This window comes from Sinocyclocheilus rhinocerous, unplaced genomic scaffold (assembly GCF_001515625.1).
Source record: "Sinocyclocheilus rhinocerous isolate Xijiao unplaced genomic scaffold, SAMN03320098_v1.1 scaffold1764, whole genome shotgun sequence".
NCBI classification, from domain to species: Eukaryota; Metazoa; Chordata; class Actinopteri; order Cypriniformes; family Cyprinidae; genus Sinocyclocheilus; species Sinocyclocheilus rhinocerous.
The window spans coordinates 160057-181676 of record NW_015642520.1 but is presented as its reverse complement, the minus strand read 5'-3'; the positions used below and the strand labels follow the sequence as shown (position 1 = coordinate 181676).

Here is a 21620-nt window from a genome sequence, read left to right as displayed (position 1 = left end):
ACAGAAGACATTTGCGTCCCTCCCACCGGGGCTGCCCTGCTGGCTGTGACCACAATCGCAAAGCACATTTTTAGCTACATAAACTGTTAATTCCCCAGCACAGCTCTCCTTCCTCCCGCAGGGTTGTGGTGATACCAATGATACAGTGTGAAGTTCCTGTCCTCCCTCTGTGGGCCGCATATGTGACTGCTGTATCATTTAAGTGCGTCCCTGCTGTCTCACGCACAAATGAACAACTTAAGAACCCGATTGCCCTGCATTATGTTCTCTGACAGTTTATACAATATAGCTGTAAAAGTTAATTGTGTTTGACACTATTGATCTTTTAAATTCCAGATGAAATGGTTTAGATTTGGATATTCCCAAGAGGTGAGTTTACAAAATAAGGATTTTGACCCCTAAAGGGGTTGTTCACCCAAAAATGAAAGTTCTGTCATCATATACTTACCTCACGTCATTCCAAACCTGTATGACTTTCTTCTGTGAAGCACAAAAAGATATTTTGAATAGTAACTAAGTGTTTCTTTTCTTTTGTCCATACAGTCAAAGTCAGTGGGGTCCAGTGTTGTTTGGACCTCACTGAATTCCAAAATATATTTTGTGTTCCACAGAAGAATGTAAGTATGGATGAATATGTGCGTAAATGATGACAGAATTTTCATTTTTGGGTAAACAATATCTGAAGTATTTATCCAGGGGGACTATATGTAATACAAAAATGAATGATACTTCAAATCACTTGACTGATTGAGGACAGGTGTCATTACTTTTCTAAGCGATCAGATTTGGGATTTTCACCTTCTGGACGATAAAACTAGTGATACATTTGTAGACTTAATAAGGGTACTATAAGTTCTTTCCAGAAACCAGAATGATTGACAGTTGAAGATAGGTTCTTTTGATTGGCCCAATACACAGACCACTCAGAGCACCCTAGCAACTGTATGGCAACATGTTAAAAACCTCCCAGAACACCTTAGCAACTGTATAAATTATACATTTTATATTAAATAGCAAGTTTGCCTTTGTATTTCTTGCACATGACTGGCTGATGGAGTACTGCTGTTAGTTACTGCTCACAGCCTGAATAATTTAAGCAATTAAGCCTATTTAATTAAAACTTTTTTACTTTTTTTTTTTTTTATTAATATCCATTTTGAGTGCATTATTACTAGTGTTACAATTACTCCTTGTATGCTATTCCTCCTGTTACTTTACTACTATTATTATTATTATTATTCACATGGGTGGGAAAGACAATTGTGTGCAAATCCCCATTGAAGTTTTGATGCAGTTTACATGGATTCACAGACCAAAATAAGATTTGAGTGTGGTGTAAACTACTTTGTTAAAGCATGCCAAAATCTTGCCATTAACATTGTATTCTCTCTCTCTCTCCTGCTCATCTTTTAGTTATGATGGTCATTATTTTTAAACTAAAAATAGCTGTGACCCAAGAATAGCTTTATGACACCACTGTCTCTCTCTGTTCCTTGACTGAATTTCCTTTTCAACTCTAGCCTTTAGACCTGGCAGATGTAACAGGAACTGTCTTTTTATTCAATTAGAGATCATCAATTGTTGAAAACAACACTAATGTGGCAATATTCTTCACATAAGAGATTGTTTGTGAATGTACATTATAAGAATGGACTGTTTAACACCTGTTTTCTTTCAAGACATTCGGTTCTTCTCAAGGATGATCTCATGCAATCAATAAATCAGTCTGAAATCTCCTTCCAAATACTCCAAAGCTTATGAGGAATGGTGTTCCATGTCTGTCTATCTGTCTCTCTGGCTGTCTCACCCACGCATATCCTAGAGTGGGCTGAGCTCAGTCTAGGCCTAAAATGGTATTGATCTAAGGAAGTTTCTGAGTCACCTTTCAGTAATGCTATAAAGACGTTCTGGTAATCCAGATAACAAGCGTCTGTAGGAGGACAGTGACTTTCGGCTTGTGAGCGTGTGAAAGAATGGAGGCATGTTCATCTATTTGTGTGTCGAAACAGGAGGGTGTGTGCGGATGTTGAATGTATTAATAGGATCCGGTTTTTGACATGTAGGGAGGCCATAGGGTCCCCGTTCATGGGCAGAAGGCTCTCAAAGTCAGATTTAGAGCTGGTAAGCAGTCAGGCATGCTGTAGGGAGAAAGTCATTTGGATCACATAACTGCATAGAACATCATGGACCGCTTCGATTCAGTGTTTCTGACTTACACAATAAATCTCACTTATTAAGTATATCAGCAGAATAAATTAATGGTTCTGATGGCTTTTCAGCTGTGTTACAGTAGTGTTGTAAATGGCAGGGGAGAGCTAAAAACATCTTGAAAATGGTCTTAGTTGGTTTAAGATAGTAGACACTCTTAAAAATAAGGTGATGACAGAACCAATTTGAGTTTCCTAACAAATGTTTCAGTGAACAATTCTTAAAAGTACAATTTTTCTTAGTGTGATAAACATTTAATAAAATGTTGACCCTTTTTTACACTGATAGGAACATTTTGTGCAATGGGAAGTTTCCATGGATGTTAAAGGTTCTTCATGGAATAATCTGCCAATAAAGAAACTTTATTTTTAAGAGTGAAGCTGGTTAGTCTCCCAGCTTGGTCGGCAAAACACATTTCCTCCTAAACCATCTACCATCTAACATATCAAACGCTGCATGGACAACAAATCCTATGGCATTTAAGGGCAAATTCTAGTAAGCCAGATTAGACATATGACAATATGGCCAGGCTATCCTCAAAAACCACAATAATACGTTTCAATGGCTATATTTCCAATGCACATTAATAGTCCAATTATTGCCAATAATCTGAGTAAGGAATTATTCAGATTAAGATGTTTATGTTACATGGACAAATCTATTAAAACTTGTTTATGTGCTACTTCCCAATGCCATGTGTTTTTACTGACATTTTGTAGCTGTTGCTGTTATGGCTGCTTCAAATATAAAATGTTAGCCGCTTCTGGGACACCAAACCATCTTGTCAAGTACATAAAGCATAAAACTACTAAAAATGTCCATAAAGTGTTTCCTCAATATGTCCTTGTCATGTAAAGCAGCAACCATGTGAAAGTGCCAGGGTAAGATCTGAACCAAATATATGAAATTTACTTTAGATTTCAACCAATATTATTATTATTATTATTAAGTATTAACCCTATTTCCTGAGGTCCCCCAAAGTGTGGCTTCTTCTTTTCCACACATGCACACTTTGTGTGGTGGTTAAATCATTTACTGTGATTATGGTTACTCGAATTATGTGCATAATTATGATATTCTGTTTACATGAGCTTCAGCTTTAATTCCAGCAGTGGCTTAATTGCATTATAGGGTGCATGCAGGCATAGCCAGTGTTTGATTCTAATGGAATTTCTGGTTACTTTTGTATAAGCAATGTTGATGTTCAGTCCCCAGTTGATGCCCAATGTAATATCTTGAGAACCATACACTGGAATAGCTTATTTTTCTTAAAGAGATGTGGAACTGATGCCTGCCTGCACTCTATGTGACAGGCTTGACTTATGATGGATGCACTTTTCTGACATTTTTACAAACGACCTCCACCTTCAAATTCATATGTCTGAAACAGTTCTTCACTTGTTTTTTTTTGCCTTTGGTTTAAGGGTTCAGCCCCACATGTGTGTTCCAATAAGAACTCCATTCCTGACGTCATGTCTGCAGGAGACTGGCTATATGGAGCTCGAGCACAAACTCCAGCCCTTGCGCACACACACGCTCAAACTTTTCTAAGAGTTTTCAAACTTCTGCTCGAGTTCAAATCGCGCGCACGCGAGCTCTCCCGCCGCGTTGACTCCCGTTTTCCCCGATTTCCGTTTCGTGCTTTGAAACTTTCTTTCACTCCAAGCATTTTCCCCCTCTTTTAAGTTATGTTTGCCTCTAAGTGTTTTCTTATGGCGAATAGATGACAGCGCGCGAGGGTTTACAACTGCTTCACACGCGACAGAGTGGAGCTGCACTTCTATAGTTTTATTTTTGTGTCTTTCTATCTATTGTGTGTAAATATAGTACAGAGTGGTTCTTTCAAATTTTCCCAACACTTTTACTTCCAATGGATATGGCTGTGCTCATGTGGGACATCATTGTTTCTCTAACGTTATTGATTTCTCCGGATTTGCTCTCGGCGGATAAGAGCGGCTTCAGGAGACTGTACGTACTTCAGCCGGGACCGAGCGGTACGGACGGTGTTCACGTGAGCTCCATTTCATCGCTCTCGGGAGCGTCGGGACAGCCGCACTCCTACAATGTGGAGCTCAAAGCCAGCCTCGGCGGCCAGGTCCGGACCCGCAGAATGGGTCACCAGTCGAACCCGAACCCGAGCATTCCGATACGTCAGAACGCGCAGCCTGGCCGACACACAACCAGCCATCATATGAAAATGTCAGGGTAAGATCAGTGCCAAATATATTCATATACATAACACTTTACGTTAACTTTAGACCAACAGCATATAGTTTTTAAAAAAAATTAGAATTAGAATTTTTATGTACAACACGATACCGATTATTAGGCATTAGAGTCGGGCAGCTACAACAGTAAAAACATTGATTATTAATAGTCATTAGGCTATTATTATATTCATTATGAATATTTGGTAGTGTTAGTTTTATAATTGATGTTTTTATGCAGAGTTGTTTTGCAATCTAAATGGTCACAAAGTTTATTATCCAAACTTAAAAATATATTTAATTCAAGTTTATTTGTATAGCGCTTTTCACGATACAAATCGTTGCAAAGCAACTTTACAGCAAGTTAAGTTTAAGTTAATTAATAAATTAAAATAAAAAATAAAGTAGGCTAACATTATAAAGTGACTTTACCCTTTTCTTTAAGGGACCCACCAAATGGTGCTGATAACAATTATCGGTAAGTCAAACCGATTATTGGGCTGTGTGTAGTTTACAGTTTGATAAAAAGAAATATAAAAATTAGCCATAAGAAGAAAAAATTATATGACAGTTCTAAAAAGTAAAAGTTTAGTACGATTCTCAAAATGCAGAACTTCGAAACAATCGAGAATGTGAGAGTGTTGTACTTCCTTAGAGGTCCGAATCTTGCATTTGATTTCCAATGATGTTAGCAGCCAGGTGTCATTAAGGAGCAATAAATTTGATAAGGCAACGAGTCTACAGTGATCATAACATTCTAAAAAGCAAAGTAACATCTGTTGTTTCAAGAAGCCACGTGAGCCAGTTTAAATGTAGGCTACCGGCTTCCCTACCAATGAACCTGATGCCCCTTAAAAAGTTTCAGCCGGCCATTCACAAAGATTTTTCCACATTCCCTACAATCACGAAGAGTATTGAGTGTATCCCAGCCCTGTATTTCTTAATATTTTCTGCACTTTGGATCAGTTCCTCTCACTTTGCTCTGAAGTACAGTATGAAATTGCACAGTGGAAATAAGAGGACTGATTATATTGGAGCCTCAACCAGCTTTGGCCCCGGGCCCTCATGTCACTTCAGTGAGCGCAGACTTGCATTAGAAACTGCTCTAGGTGGGCGAGGAGATTGACCGGGGGGGTTACAGTAAGGTTAGTAGGTCCATTCAGTTTGTGTGTGAGTGTGACTCTTGATGTCATTGCAGAGTGAATGTCTGTGGGGGGCAGTGCTGTGTTGGTTGGAGCAAGACCCCAGGATCTCAGCGCTGCACTAAACGTGAGTTATGACAATTCATTTGAATCATGCATGTGCTTGGGTTCTCTCAGGTCTTTCTTCTACACTACACCATACCTGAACTTCAACTTCAATCTTGCTTGAAGAAGGGAAGCCCTTTAATCACCCTGGAAGTCTAGTTCAGAATGGTTTCTTTGCTTTAGTTTAACACTGTTTTGCTAAAGACTGAGGGTTTCACATGAAATCAGTTCTCTTAGGTATGTCAACAAAATTAACTAATCAGTCTTTAAACTCAACGGTGTAGAAAAGGGGACTGAGTTTGTCTTATTACGAAGGGTTTAGGCTGCTAACACAAAAGCTGCAGATTCAATCATATTTAGGGTTCATCTAAGAGTTAAGAATCCTGCCCAACATCATTTACTGATCACATACTGAGGGATTACACTTATGCCCTTTGGCTTCAAACCTTCGCTATACGCTTTTTAGCAAGACATTCATCCATGTCTTGCTCCATAGTCCCCTTGGTATAAAATGGTGTCTAGAAGCTCCCTCTGGACACAAATGTGTGCTAAATATAATTGAGAGAAATTGTCAGTATTTAGTCTCTTTGACTTTAATTCTTCTGTAAAATGCACAAAACAGATCAGAGGCTACAAGTGTTGTTTTGGACCCCAATTCATTGAATGGACAAAAACAGTTGAAACATTTTTCTTAAACTGTGTTCCAAAGTAGAAAAAACAACATGAGGGACAGGATTTTCATTTTTGAGTGAATTGTCCTTTAATGCCATGAGCAGTTGCTGTGGTTAAAACATGACATATGCTGAGACATTTTATGGTATCCTTCATAAATAACCAGACAGACAGCTGCAATGGCCACCTGTGATGGAAGTCAAAACGTTCTCAGTGAGATCTGAAGCGGAGGGATGGGGGTGGTCGGAAGGAGGGTGTGTATTGTTATCATAGGTGTAGATTTCGAGTGGGTGGTGCCGGATGGTTCATGATAGCGTATATTAGCAAACACTCAGTATGTCACAACATGCTCAAGTTACAAGCAAATCTAATCTGCAAGTTATTACACTCAAAACCCATAGCACCAACTTGGGGTTTGTAAAGAAAAGAAATGCAAGACATGACAGAAATGTTTCAGTTAATGCAACGGACAGAAAGTACACAGGAAAAAAACTTGAAATATAATTATAGAAAACAAAGAGAGGAGGACACAATGGCAAAGGGCAAAAGATGTGAAATTTTGATGCTACAGAGAGTATGATAAACTAGTGGAAGACCTGGATCAGTTTCTCCTCATCCTGTGTGTTTCTGCCAGTAGGTTATATAAGAACCAGTCACTGTATGTGTGGAAGTATGTGGAGGCCACCGGGGAAAGTTGCACCTCCACCCGCTGTCTGAGTCTTACCTCCAGCACACATTCCTCTTACCCACATTTTACACATATCCTAGACAATCAATATTGTGTCTACATCCCCTGTCTCCAGTGACATTCCTCCTTCCTTTCCCTTGTTTTTCAGGAATGACAAATTGACTTTTTTTGTGTGTAGGGTCTATGCCGCTTCCAAGATTGTGTCTTGGATGTCTGCTGCATTTTGACAAAGTGTTTTGTCTTGGAGCATTGCGTCAAACATCAGGTGCACATTTTACTAGTGTATAGTGATTATGCAGCCAATTTCATCCGAGTGATCTTTCTCATACATTAAAGTCAGTCTTGGCTCCAGATGTCTATATTTGATGGATATGGGTTTGTTTCTCAAGGGCTTGTCTGCAACCTACTAAGCCATAGACAATCTGTTTTTGTGTGTGTGTTGTTAAGAATTGAATAGCTAAGAATGCTTGTTACATTTTCTATTCTGATTTTTCAGTGTCAGATACCTGAGATACTTTCAAAGCATAATATGCAGAAACAACAGTATGTAAATCATTCAGTCAGGTTAAGTCCTGTAAAAAGTGTAAACATTAGGACACAATTATAAAAAAAACTATATTTGTTTGAGCACTGTTCAGGAACTCTCGTTAAACCAATGGCGTGAGTTTGGGGGTGGGACTATTTGTCAGATTACTCAAACAGACTGACGTTTTGAAACCACAAATTTGGTCTAAAACCTTTAAGATAACAATATTGCCAGCTACTTAGTGTATTTCTAATTTTCCAGCAACGAAAATGCCAAACAATCATTTCTGAACAAAGCTACAGAAGAATTAATTGTAACAGTTCTCCAAGCAAACACAGTAGCTTTGTTCTTGCATGAATCATTGATTTTAAACTATCTAGTTAAGTAAATGATTGTGCCCTTGTGACTTGTTTAATTCCTGAATGAATCATTGTTTTTGAATAATTCAGTTGAGTGAATTATTCGATGATTCATTCATTAAGGTGTTAGCTTGTTTCATTCCTGAATAAATTAGCTGTTTTGAATTATTGACTCAGACAGCTACTTGTCACCACCTACTGACAGAACGATCGAAAAATTGCTATCTCTAACGTACAGTAGTCTGTCTGGAATGGAACGCATCATGTATGTATGTGTGTGTATGTATATATAGAAATATATACAGGTGCATCTCAATAAATTAGAATGTCGAATGGACTGAGGCTGGGGTCAAGGCATCAAGAGCCACCACACACAGACGTGTCAAGGAATTTGGCTACAGTTGTCGTATTCCTCTTGTTAAGCCACTCCTGAACCACAGACAACGTCAGAGGCGTCTTACCTGGGCTAAGGAGAAGAAGAACTGGACTGTTGCCCAGTGGTCCAAAGTCCTCTTTTCAGATGAGAGCAAGTTTTGTATTTCATTTGGAAACCAAGGTCCTAGAGTCTGGAGGAAGGGTGGAGAAGCTCATAGCCCAAGTTGCTTGAAGTCCAGTGTTAAGTTTCCACAGTCTGTGATGATTTGGGGTGCAATGTCATCTGCTGGTGTTGGTCCATTGTGTTTTTTGAAAACCAACGTCACTGCACCCGTTTACCAAGAAATTTTGGAGCACTTCATGCTTCCTTCTGCTGACCAGCTTTTTGAAGATGCTGATTTCATTTTCCAGCAGGATTTGGCACCTGCTCACACTGCCAAAAGCACCAAAAGTTGGTTAAATGACCATGGTGTTGGTGTGCTTGACTGGCCAGCAAACTCACCAGACCTGAACCCCGTAGAGAATCTATGGGGTATTGTCAAGAGGAAAATGAGGAACAAGAGACCAAAAAATGCAGATGAGCTGAAGGCCACTGTCAAAGAAACCTGGGCTTCCATACCACCTCAGTAGTGCCACAAACTGATCACCTCCATGCCACGCTGAATTGAGGCAGTAATTAAAGCAAATGGAGCCCCTACCAAGTATTGAGTACATGTACAGTAAATTAACATACTTTCCAGAAGGCCAACAATTCATTAAAAATGTTTTTTTTTATTGGTCTTATGGAGTATTCTAATTTGTTGAGATAGTGAGTTGGTGGGTTTTTGTTAAATGTGAGCCAAAATCATCACAATTAAAAGAACCAAAGACTTAAACTACTTCAGTCTGTGTGCATTGAATTTATTTAATACATGAGTTTCACAATTTGAGTTGAATTACTGAAATAAATGAACTTTTCCACGACATTCTAATTTATTGAGATGCACCTGTATATATATACATATATTATCATTTTATGATTTTATATATTTATATTATTATTATAATATTAATTTAATAAAAAAATCTTTCTATATATGTAATAGAGGGAGAGAAAGAGGGAGAAAAAAAAGAAAACCCCCTGTTTACAGAAAGAGGCCCTGTTTCCCTGTTTACACGGGCAGAGGAATCATTTTGCAGGCCATCTGGAGCAAAACCAGAGCACATTCCTGCTTCAGCCATCCCTTTTATTTTCAATGGAAGCATCTATAGTTTGATGTCAGCCACACAGTGAGTGGCCTGAGAGCCCTTAAATTTGAGCTGAAATGTAACAGAACATTTTAAATGGAAGACCTTGCAGGAAAATTGGGTGTGGAAAAGGGAAGCCTCTTTAATACCTTAGAGAATGTCTCTAGGACCATTTTTCTGCTGACTCGGGAAATCTTGGGTTTATATTGTTTTTATTTTGTTATACAGTACCACTATGGTGTCATTAAGCCATCTGTTTTTATGTTTTGCCAACCTTGGTGCGCTTTCGTGAAAGGTTATTCTCATAAGCGTACAGAATCCAGTATTTCTGCCAGATCACTGGAGTCAACCCATAAACATGTGTCTTATGATGGGGTCACCACTGTGTACACATGCTTTCAAGTAAATTAAGAATGAATTATGACCTTTTTCGTTCATCTGACAGCAGCATTAGATGTTGTAATTTATGGTGACTGGGACATAGTGGCAAGGATTAATCATAGGTCATCCATTTTTCATCAGTTTCATTGCTCATATATTTTTCAATATAGGGGGAAAATGAGAAAGTCCAGATTGTAGTCAGTACCTCCCCCTGTCTCTATATACAGTATCTTCCTTTCCATTTGTGTTTTAGGATCACTATGTCTCCATTCTCCACCTCTCTTGTCTCTGAAGATAGACCTGATCGTAAATTTTCCTGCTAAATGTTTAATGGGGTTTGATTTTTCAGGTTTTAACACTCACCTCACTCAGAAAGTGCAAACAAAGAGAATCGTTTGAATAGAAGTGCCTTTTGTTTTTCCTGGCTCGTTCCACCAAGCAGCATGGAACTTCATAGATGAAGTGTTTTATTCGGAGCTGTCAGTCATCCAGGTAGCTTTGGTCGCTGACTTTGAGTCCTATTATTGTACAGTGTGGAGGGACACTGGGATATTAGCCTTTCTATTTTACCACCAGGATATTGCACTCCAGTTCTTTATCTCAAACTGAACAAGACGAGTGTTAATCCTGGTTCATTTTCAGCTCATCATGTCCTATAAATAAATGACAATGTAGACCATGGGCCGGTTGCACCAGCTCCAGCACCAACTTACTTGCACTACTAAATATTTGATCATTGCACCATTAAACTTGGTTGAAACATAACCCTATACATAAACTAAATATTTACTGAAGCCTTCAACCAGTAATAATAGCTGGAATAAACTGGAAGACCAATTGGATTGCATCAATGAGCTCATGTTTTAAATGACAGATAAATTATGTTGACATTTACACTTGTTTATATTTTTTGAGAGTGAACTTTATGTGAATAAATAGGTTCTTAGCAGCACTTCGACATGAAACTGATCTTAACAGTGAACTTTCCAGTGTGCCTCACTCTGTCATTTATGCATGCCAGCGTTTTAACACAAAAAAAATATGAAAGGAAATAAATATCAAAATTTCTATTCTATTATTAGTATTTATTTATTTATTTATTTTATTTATTTTCTGCTTTTTACATACAATTCCTGAACCATTATAATTTAAATATTTTATTTATTTTATTTAATTGACTAATTATTTTATGATTTTAGCGTCATTTCAAATGGGGAATTTTGATTTAATTTAAAGAATTTAATTTATTGCTTTTCAACACTATTTCTTATTACAAATTTGAAGGCAGCTTATTAGACCAATAATGATAAATGTCATATCCATATTCTGTTCCTATTCAACTACACATTACTTTTTGGGGAGCTTATGAACTGCTAGATAAATCTTGCATTAAGAACAAATGATGCGACTGAAGTACAGACTAACTAGTAGAGACTAAGTGAACTTCATCTCAGTTTAAATAAGACATACTGGTACTACTATATGCTGAAGATCAGTACATCACTGATCTTTTTTTTTCAGAACACAAATTAATTGTGAATGAATGGCTTTTTTTTCAGAGAGTTAAGCGACGTATGTAAAGCAGACGTAAAGTGACAAGCAATAAAGCATCATGGGAATCCAGGTCCAGACAGAAAAATGGCTTATTACTGTAATCTTGTTGGTTTGGATTTAGTGTTAACATTTGGTGTAACTTATTTAACAGACTTTTGAGAAACAGAATTGAGTTTTGGCATGTTTAAAAGTCATGAAGTGAGTCGGAAGTCGCAAGTCGGAAGTCATGAAGTGAGCCTAAGTTCAGTCTGCAGAATGCCTGCAGCCTTGTTGTCCTCTCTTTTCTGATGTGTTTTCGTGTTTGCGTTCACCATGTGATATGCATTCAGAAGCTTCTCAGACTTTCCTTGAATTCTTTTTATTGGATTGAGGTCATCAAGAAACATTCAGAGCATTTTTGTGTTTCTCAGACAGTCGTGGGTTGATGGGTGATTTAATTTGTCTGCACAATGGAAGACTGTGTAGCAATGAAGAGCTTGCGGATGGTAAAAACTACAATGAAAATTTAGGACCAGAGTCCTAAATTTAGGACTTTTGCACCGATGACAGCTTCGATTTAATGCCACTACATAATTTAAATCTAATTTACAGTTTGTTATACAAGTTTTACAACATGTAAAATGCAATGAATGCTCATGTCTTCCCTCTGAGCCTGGATTTCTCATATTGCTCATCTGAAGTATTTGAGTGTTTTTCCTGTGCTCAGGCATGTGTGCACAGCTCACCGCTGAAAGACTGCTCAGTCTATTTTGTCCCTCAACTGAACACGGCCCAAGCATTCACGTCCTTCGCCAGATAAAACACAACATGAAAATACTTCACCTGGGCTCCTCAGCACGGCAGAGAGACGGATATGTTTTTCCTGGCCGGCCGTGCTGAAAAAGTGTCCTAGATCTGCAGGAACAGGTGACTAGGTTGAGGAACCTGCTGGGATGAGCCTGAATGAGCCTGAACTAAAAAGAAGAGCTCAATTCTGTTGGTTCTCCGAATTCACTTGTTGCACTATTTTTGCATGTGATAATTCAATACAGACACCTGCGTCTTATTTATTAACCACCCGCAATGTAGTTTAACCAGCACAAACAATCATTTTTAGATTAGGCTTATTGTATTATACTTTGTGAGAAAGTGGATCAGATCAAATTATTAAGCATTTTTAGTTTTTAGATTGACAGGGTTGGGTAAGGTTTAGTTAGAGTGACCATTTGTCCATGTTTTCCCGAATACATGTCCTAGCCAGGATTTCTAAATTGCCTAAAATGAGTTTTGGCTTTGTTTTTCTATTGGCATGCAGTCGACAGTCCTCATACATTATATGTAGCATATTTGCATTGCTTTGACCTTTGGTCGATTATGTCCAATGCCTGCACACTATTGGTCAACTACTTTTCAGTCATTGCCTTCAGCAGGTATGAAAACAATAGGAAAACAAATCCAAAACCCAGACTTTTTAGACAACTAAGAAATCCTGGCCAGGACATTTCTGGGAAAAAGAGGATGTATGTTCACCTTAGTTTAGCGATTAGGGTTTGCTTTAAGGTCACGTTCGTGTACTTGCATTCATTTTCAGTAACTCAGTGGTCCAGTGTCAATCATTCTACTTATGTTGCAGTTAGCACATCCTCATGTCTTTTTTTTTTATTCCACAGGTTAAATATCATTCTTAAAACAGCCTAAGCCACCATTAAAAGTTTGAAAAGTACATGACAAAGTGATACAGAACTGTAATCTGGTCAAAAAACCTGGAACTAATTCATAGTCATGCAATTTAACACCTTGGAACGTCATTCAAACAATCAGAATCAAGCGTTCAACTATGCAGTAGCATAATTAAAAGTCATACAGGTTTGACACTGCAGGCTTTCAGTCCTCAGGCAGTAGCTTAGCATGCTAACCCACATGTCTTGTCCAAGCAAATCCAAGTTGTACCTTTCAGATTCAACACGTTTGAAGATGTTAGAGCTGTGGGAGAGCTCTGCAGCATACAGATCCTGAATGAGCTCTTAGATGTGTTACACGTATAAAGCTGAGCCGAGAAATGGCCCGACCACAGCCGCCTTTAATTGGCTCTGTGTCTACTGTGAAATACTAGCAGACTGAAATGGGCTTATCGACCACTCTGTCTGGCGCATTCAGCTGTGTGTGAGCTCTTACACCGCTGAGCACATTGAGGGTACAATGCAACACATTTAACACCAATTTCAATATTGACTTGAAGGATAAAACTAATAAGAAGCTGGACGTGTTGGAATTACCCAGCGCTGCTCCCCATAGCCTGGTCATCTGAGTCAGCAACATCTCCCTCTCATTTCTCTCACGCTCTCTTTATCAGTCTTTCTTTCCTTCCTGCTCTCTGTCTTTGTGAGGCCTAACTTTATCTCTCACTTTCTTTTTTTGGTACTGTGCAGTTTAGTCAGCAGGAAGGTTTGTTTGAAGAGGTGTTGAGCAGAGCGTTTAACCTCCACATTGTACAGTAGCCCACAGCATTAGTCATAAGGGTTGGTGAGACGTTGTCAGCAGGATGTTGGTACGATCTAACACTTGTGATACACCGACTTACAGCTTCACACTGTACAAGTTACAATCTAAATTTATATAGAGAGACTGGACACTTTTATGTGTTGTAGACATGTTTGTTATCTGGGGCTAGTAGGACTGTGATGCATATTTTTCAGGAATATTTGATGAATAGAAAGGTCAAAGGAACAGTTATTTAAAATGGAAATCTTTTGTCACATCATAAATGTCTTTCTTTACTATCTCTTTTGATTGACTTAATGTATCCTTGCTTAATAAAAGTATTAATTTCTTTAAAAGACTTTAAACAGTAGTGTATAATGAAATGTAATTATCCAACTTAATTAAGAGTTCATATTTTTATGAAATATTTGCTTAAAATTCACTACAAATATTTGAAACCCAAATGTGCATTATCCATTCACTGGACTGGTAGATTTTGCATGTGCAAGCTTATGCTTCTGAAATTGGCCAAAACATCTCAAAATAAACACACCAGTTTATCAGCCTGGCTAATATATTGATCAATTACTTGACTCAGTGCCAAAATTTTGGATACAATACCTCAGACATTGATACTGGATTGACAGATGGTAGGTCAGTCATTGAATATGTGTGGTAGATTTGCATTTCATGCATGTAATCATTTACTTATCTACAAAAAAAAATGCCTAACATTTTTCATGTACATTTAGATGAGGCACATCTTATCAAGATGGGTCATATAATGAACTATTAGCATTCAAAACATCTTTTGTGTCGCACAGAAGAATGCGAGTCATGTGGGGTAAGTGAATGAGGACAGAATTTTCATTTGTCACAATACTTCTACTTTAACTCATATAGCACTTTTTCTGTATGTAAATGTGTGGTGGGGGTGAGTTTTGGAGTTTAAAAGAATGATATTCTGTGTACTTTTGCGCCTACATGTGTGTTTATTGTGTGTGTTTATGTGGGTGAGGTGGTGGACAGTACAAGGGCATGATATGAACAAGAACAGTGTTCGTGTGTGTACTCCGTTTCTAAGGACTGTCTCACTTTGTAACCCTGAGCCCCAGAGGGCCAATGAGGTACATTGGAAAAGGAGGGAAACCTAGTGAGGGTGGAAAAGAAAACAGAAATCCCCTGCTGTGGGTCATGTCAACTGAAATAAAAAACTCCAAACCAGGGGGAGTAGTTTATATGATGTCATATTTGATGTAATCACTCTCACCTCTGTCACAAGGCCTGTGTATAATAATTTGTGGTCAATAAATGCTCATTTTAATCCAGCTTGTATGGAAAAATATTACGTGTGTATGTGCTTGGGTATAGTTTATCTTCATAAATAAAACCTCCTTTGGAAGCATCTGGAAAAAAGATTTATAAATTAAGCACATTGTTTTTATTATGATAAATTAAGTTTAATTTGTTTATATAGTTCATAACTTAATTAAATTTAAATTAAATGTACATAAATATTGATTTAAATTTACAGTGGGTATAGAAAAGAATCACCTCCCTTTAAATGATCACATTTAGTTGCTTTGCAGCCTGAAATGAAGACGGACACAGTTTTTGTTTTATCCAGCTGTATTTACTCAGTGCAACTTATAATATTCAAGTGAAAGATATAACACCAACATGTCAGAAAAAAAAACTGAATCACAGAGTATACTTATTTATACTTATTACAAATTTTTTATATTTCAAATAAATGCTGTTCTTTAACCCTAACTTGAAAAAGTTAAAGTATCACAGTTTCCACAAAAATATTAAGAAGCAAAAACAGTTTTCAGTATTGATAAGAACCATTATTAATAATTGAGCACAAATAATAACTGATAATAATTAAGCAGCAAATCAGCATATTAGAATGATTTCTAAAGACTGGAGTAATGATGCTGAAAATTCAGCTTTGACTACAAATATTTGAAACCCAAATGTGCATTATCCATTCACTGGACTGGTAGATTTTGCATGTGCAAGCTTATGCTTCTGAAATTGGCCAAAACATCTCAAAATAAACACACCAGTTTATCAGCCTGGCTAATATATTGATCAATTACTTGACTCAGTGCCAAAATTTTGGATACAATACCTCAGACATTGATACTGGATTGACAGATGGTAGGTCAGTCATTGAATATGTGTGGTAGATTTGCATTTCATGCATGTAATCATTTACTTATCTACAAAAAAAAATGCCTAACATTTTTCATGTACATTTAGATGAGGCACATCTTATCAAGATGGGTCATATAATGAACTATTAGCATTCAAAACATCTTTTGTGTCGCACAGAAGAATGCGAGTCATGTGGGGTAAGTGAATGAGGACAGAATTTTCATTTGTCACAATACTTCTACTTTAACTCATATAGCACTTTTTCTGTATGTAAATGTGTGGTGGGGGTGAGTTTTGGAGTTTAAAAGAATGATATTCTGTGTACTTTTGCGCCTACATGTGTGTTTATTGTGTGTGTTTATGTGGGTGAGGTGGTGGACAGTACAAGGGCATGATATGAACAAGAACAGTGTTCGTGTGTGTACTCCGTTTCTAAGGACTGTCTCACTTTGTAACCCTGAGCCCCAGAGGGCCAATGAGGTACATTGGAAAAGGAGGGAAACCTAGTGAGGGTGGAAAAGAAAACAGAAATCCCCTGCTGTGGGTCATGTCAACTGAAATAAAAAACTCCAAACCAGGGGGAGTAGTTTATATGATGTCATATTTGATGTAATCACTCTCACCTCTGTCACAAGGCCTGTGTATAATAATTTGTGGTCAATAAATGCTCATTTTAATCCAGCTTGTATGGAAAAATATTACGTGTGTATGTGCTTGGGTATAGTTTATCTTCATAAATAAAACCTCCTTTGGAAGCATCTGGAAAAAAGATTTATAAATTAAGCACATTGTTTTTATTATGATAAATTAAGTTTAATTTGTTTATATAGTTCATAACTTAATTAAATTTAAATTAAATGTACATAAATATTGATTTAAATTTACAGTGGGTATAGAAAAGAATCACCTCCCTTTAAATGATCACATTTAGTTGCTTTGCAGCCTGAAATGAAGACGGACACAGTTTTTGTTTTATCCAGCTGTATTTACTCAGTGCAACTTATAATATTCAAGTGAAAGATATAACACCAACATGTCAGAAAAAAAAACTGAATCACAGAGTATACTTATTTATACTTATTACAAATTTTTTATATTTCAAATAAATGCTGTTCTTTAACCCTAACTTGAAAAAGTTAAAGTATCACAGTTTCCACAAAAATATTAAGAAGCAAAAACAGTTTTCAGTATTGATAAGAACCATTATTAATAATTGAGCACAAATAATAACTGATAATAATTAAGCAGCAAATCAGCATATTAGAATGATTTCTAAAGACTGGAGTAATGATGCTGAAAATTCAGCTTTGATAACAGCAATAAATTAAAATTTTAAAATATCTTAAATAGAAAACTATAATTTAGAATGTACTTTAAATGTAATATTTCATAATATTAGTGTTTTTACTGTATTTTTGATCAAATAAATTCAGCCTTCTTTTATAAATAAATAAATAAAAAGTCTTAATTATTTCTAGCTTTTGACCGCAAGTGTGCATATAAAATAATGCATGTGAACTAATTAGCAAATTATGTTTTTATTATAATATATATCACTTTTCTAATCACGGCACTTGAAAGCAAAATTCTTCAGATTTACAATGTTCTAGAGTAAGTTTGAGAATGATATTTTAGAGTTTTATGAAAATGTTCATTTTCATAACACGTGAAATTACAGAAGAAAGCCTGGATAGAGATATACAAACATTTACTCCTATCTTATGTCTGCTGAAAACTGCTACATTAATGTTTATGTACATTGTGACGAATAATGTAAATGGCATACAAATCTGGGAAAGTAGTAACGTTAGTTTGCATCACTGAAAATTAATGTCTGCCATTTAACTTTTTTTTTATTGTAAACAGTTGGCAAATATTGCTGAAATGTTTAGCTGCTTACATCTTATCTTACCTCAGCTTGCAGTCAGGTGCCATGCAGCTCAGCTTCTGTGAACAGTAAATCCCACTGCCTTCGATTTGATTGGCTCTTTCAAAAAATTTTGACAGTGACGAGAGCTTTTGAACCGCTGCACTGAGCCAGAGCATGCTAAATTAATTAGAATTTTTGACTCTGAATTTGAATTTTTGGTGGGCTGCGCAGGCCATTCGTCTGGGTCAATGGAGGGATATAGGCTACATACATTTACTATAATTCATTCTTTATATATATTTACCCAATAGGCCGTCCCACATTGTACAGCGGCCCACCAGGGAAAACTCCCGGTACTCCAGATGGCCACTGCATGTCTGTAGCAGTTTGTGTAGAGCAGCTGCTGCTGTGATGTCATAGAAACTGTTGATGAGATCATCCTTCCTAACATCTGCCTTGAGAACTGGGTGCTGATCCATTTTCTATTTAGGAATATCCACAGCACTCAATCACTTAATATGACTAACTATAAATTTGCTGATGAGCATCAAGCTGCCCTGATTGTGTGTGTGTGTGTGTGTACTGGTTTATATATCCTGGTGGGGACTTAAACCTGACTACACACAGACTCATGGGGACTCGTGTCACGGTGGGGACCTAAATTGTGGTCCCCACGGGTACAAAAGCTTATAAATCATACAGAATGAAGTTTTTTGAAAATCTAAAAATGCAGAAAGTTTCCTGTGAGTGGTAGGTTTAGGGGTAGGGTTGGTGTAGGGCAATAGAATATACGGTCTGTACAGTAGAAAAACCATTACGCCTATGGAGAGTCCCCACAAGGATAGCTGACCAGACATGTGTGTGTGTGTGTGTGTGACAAAGTCTGTGTTGGTTGGCCATAGAGGCCGCTAGGCTCTTTGTAGTTGAATGACAGCTTTGTTCCTGCTCCTCAATGATGTAATTACAGACCACAAGTCAACACCCAGTTATCCACTCATTTTCCTTCTCTCTTGCTCTCTGTTAGTCTGCTTCTCTTTCGTTCTCTTCACTCTTTTTCTCATGATCTGTGCAGATATCAGTTCTGACCTTCATTTTTATATATTTTGTTCCTCACCACATAAAAAGCGTACAAAAACTATGACCTTACACACTTTCTAATGTATTAACTATGCTGAAAATATTGTAGAAATCTACTTTTAAAAGTTATATTCCATGCTGTTACCACAAAATAATAATTATCAGTAAGCAAAATGAAAACCTAAAGTATAAAATAAAAATGTTTCATTTCAACTCCCACATCAGTTCATGTAAAAGTTAACTAAATAGAAGTGTGCACAGAAAAGCATGTATAATGGAAGGCTATGGATCCCGGCATAGACCCTTCCATTCAACCCTTCCTCTGTGTTTTGTTTTGTTTTGTTAGGTTTTCTTTTGGTTTTGTTTTATTTTATATTAACCCAGAATATTCATTTAAACCACTTGTATTTACATAACCAGACCAGCCTGGAAAACTCTTTTCTATAAACTTCTATAAATTCTAACAGCACTATATAAGTAATTAAACTTTATCATATGACATTTTGTTATAAGTTATATTATATTAATTGTATTATATGACTTTTAAAAAAAAAATTGTTTAACATTTCTTCTCTTTGTTACAGCTAACTGTACACCGCCATGCAAGAATGGAGGGATGTGCTTGCGGCCCCACATTTGTGTGTGTAAGCCAGGCTCTAAAGGCAAGTCCTGTGAACAGACTACTCTGCCCCCATCCTCGCATCCAACTGGACCATTAAACGGACACACCAATGGTGGACTTCCAAACGTAGGTCATACGAATGGATACCCCAATGGTCATAATGTAGTTCCCCAGCGTCCTATTCCTCAGCAGATCTTCCCGCAAGGCCAAGGTCAAGTGCCGTTACCATTGCCCGGCACCAAAGTGGGACATCTGACCCTGTCCATGAAGCCGTCACCTAACGGACCCATTCCTTATCAGCCACAGTGAGTATGACGCTGTCATAATACTGTGTCATGGTTCAAGATTTGGGTGAATTTTCAGTCATAATGGTTGTTTGGCTTTGTCTCTTACCGACGCGCAAAAAGTCTCCAACCACAGTTTTATAATCAAATAATGTATGTACTTATTAAGTTACTTTTCAGATGTTTCCTGTTGAAAGCACAGTGGTGTAATGGCACTGTTGTATGCGCTTTTTTTTTTAAAGACTTACAAGATGGCAGCATTTATTAGTAAACCTGGTATTTGAAAACCAATTATATAACCTGAAAAGTTTGAATGTCAGTATAGAATGCTAATAAAATGATAATCAGATTGCTTGTTTAAGGATATATAATCTAGCATATAGCAAAGGCCTGGAGTAATTGTGTAAATGGACTTTTTAGATTCCTCGGGCACTTAGTTCACCAAACTTGTCATTTTATTATTTTGGAATGAACTGCTTAGCTTGATATTAATGCCAGACATCAGACGTCTGCCCATTTCAGGTCTCTGCCCATTTCATGCCCCCCTACTACTCTCAGCCTGGGTCTGTTCTACAGAAATACCTACTGTTCTTAAGCCTTACTCAATGAAATCTTTTTACATGACTTGGACTTGGGCTTTCACCAAATTGTGACTCCTGAACTCCTGATGTCAGCCTAGTTTTTGCTGTAATTTTTGTTTGCCCTCAAAACACGATTTTTATGAGAATCCTTTACTGTGACTGACTAAAACCCCTGCAGACTCTTTACTGACCTGCTTTTTAAGGGGGTTCAGGGGGTTTGGCTCGGGGTTGTTTTGACTGCCACGACTATAAACGACTGGAAAGCTCACAATCATATCGGATGTGAAGCTTTCTTTATTTCTTTCTAACAGCAAATCGGGCTGACTGCACATGCTGAGTCAAAATCTTGAGATGTGGGGGAAAGCCACAGAATTGCCCCATGTTGGTTCCAGGAAAAGCTGTAATACTGTGGCAGGGCAGGATATTGATGAATTCTACTGAAAATATTAATGAAAGCAGTTTATGTGCTGGGACTGACGTGCATTTGCAGTCAAAGTTTGGCCGTTTCTGCTTGGTAATTGCTCCCAGACCTGTCCTCGAAAGCTTCTGTGTGTTTCCACAGGGTTTATTTTGTGCGGAGGAGGTAGGCCTCTCTCCAGAACTCTTCTTCCTCTCAGCTGCAGACAAACTTGCTCAACATTTGAGAGGAATTTCCTGCATTTTTGATATTTAGATCATTTTGAATGTTATCAGTATATCAATATTTAATTATTTTATTAGCATAATATTTGGGTTACAAAAGCCAAAAAGACAAGACTCAAGGTAGGGCTGTCAGGATATCAGAATTTACATTAAATTTTCTGTTTATGTTAATATCATGTGAAGACAAATGTTTTGGCAAGAACTACAAAAAGGCTTTATTGCAACCGATAATCAGTCTATAATCATAATAATCATCTATAATCAATCATCAGTCGATAATCAGACTATATGCAATAAACAATAAAGCACACATGTACTGTACCTCTATAGTGATTTCACCCATATGTGTATCAAAGGATTCTAGAACGCTCCGGTTACTATCGTAACCTCGGTTCCCTGAGAGCGGGAACGAGACATCACGGAGATATTTCTCCGTTATGGGAACTCCTTCCCTTCCAACCTTTCCTGAAGTCCTAT

The 21620-nt window shown here is 37.3% G+C and overlaps 1 protein-coding gene across 1 annotated transcript in view; it reads left to right on the top strand.

The window, feature by feature from the left end:
- Positions 1–3748: 3748 nt before the first annotated feature.
- The window catches only part of LOC107755966 (latent-transforming growth factor beta-binding protein 1-like), a gene marked incomplete at its 3' end in the record, with an annotated part of 83130 nt that continues 65258 nt past the window's right edge, over positions 3749–21620 (top strand). The window contains exons 1-3 of the mRNA XM_016572930.1: positions 3749–4413; positions 5614–5684; positions 19599–19941. Coding sequence (XP_016428416.1) covers positions 4079–4413; positions 5614–5684; positions 19599–19941 — 749 coding nt within the window. The remainder of the gene's footprint in view (positions 4414–5613; positions 5685–19598; positions 19942–21620) is intronic.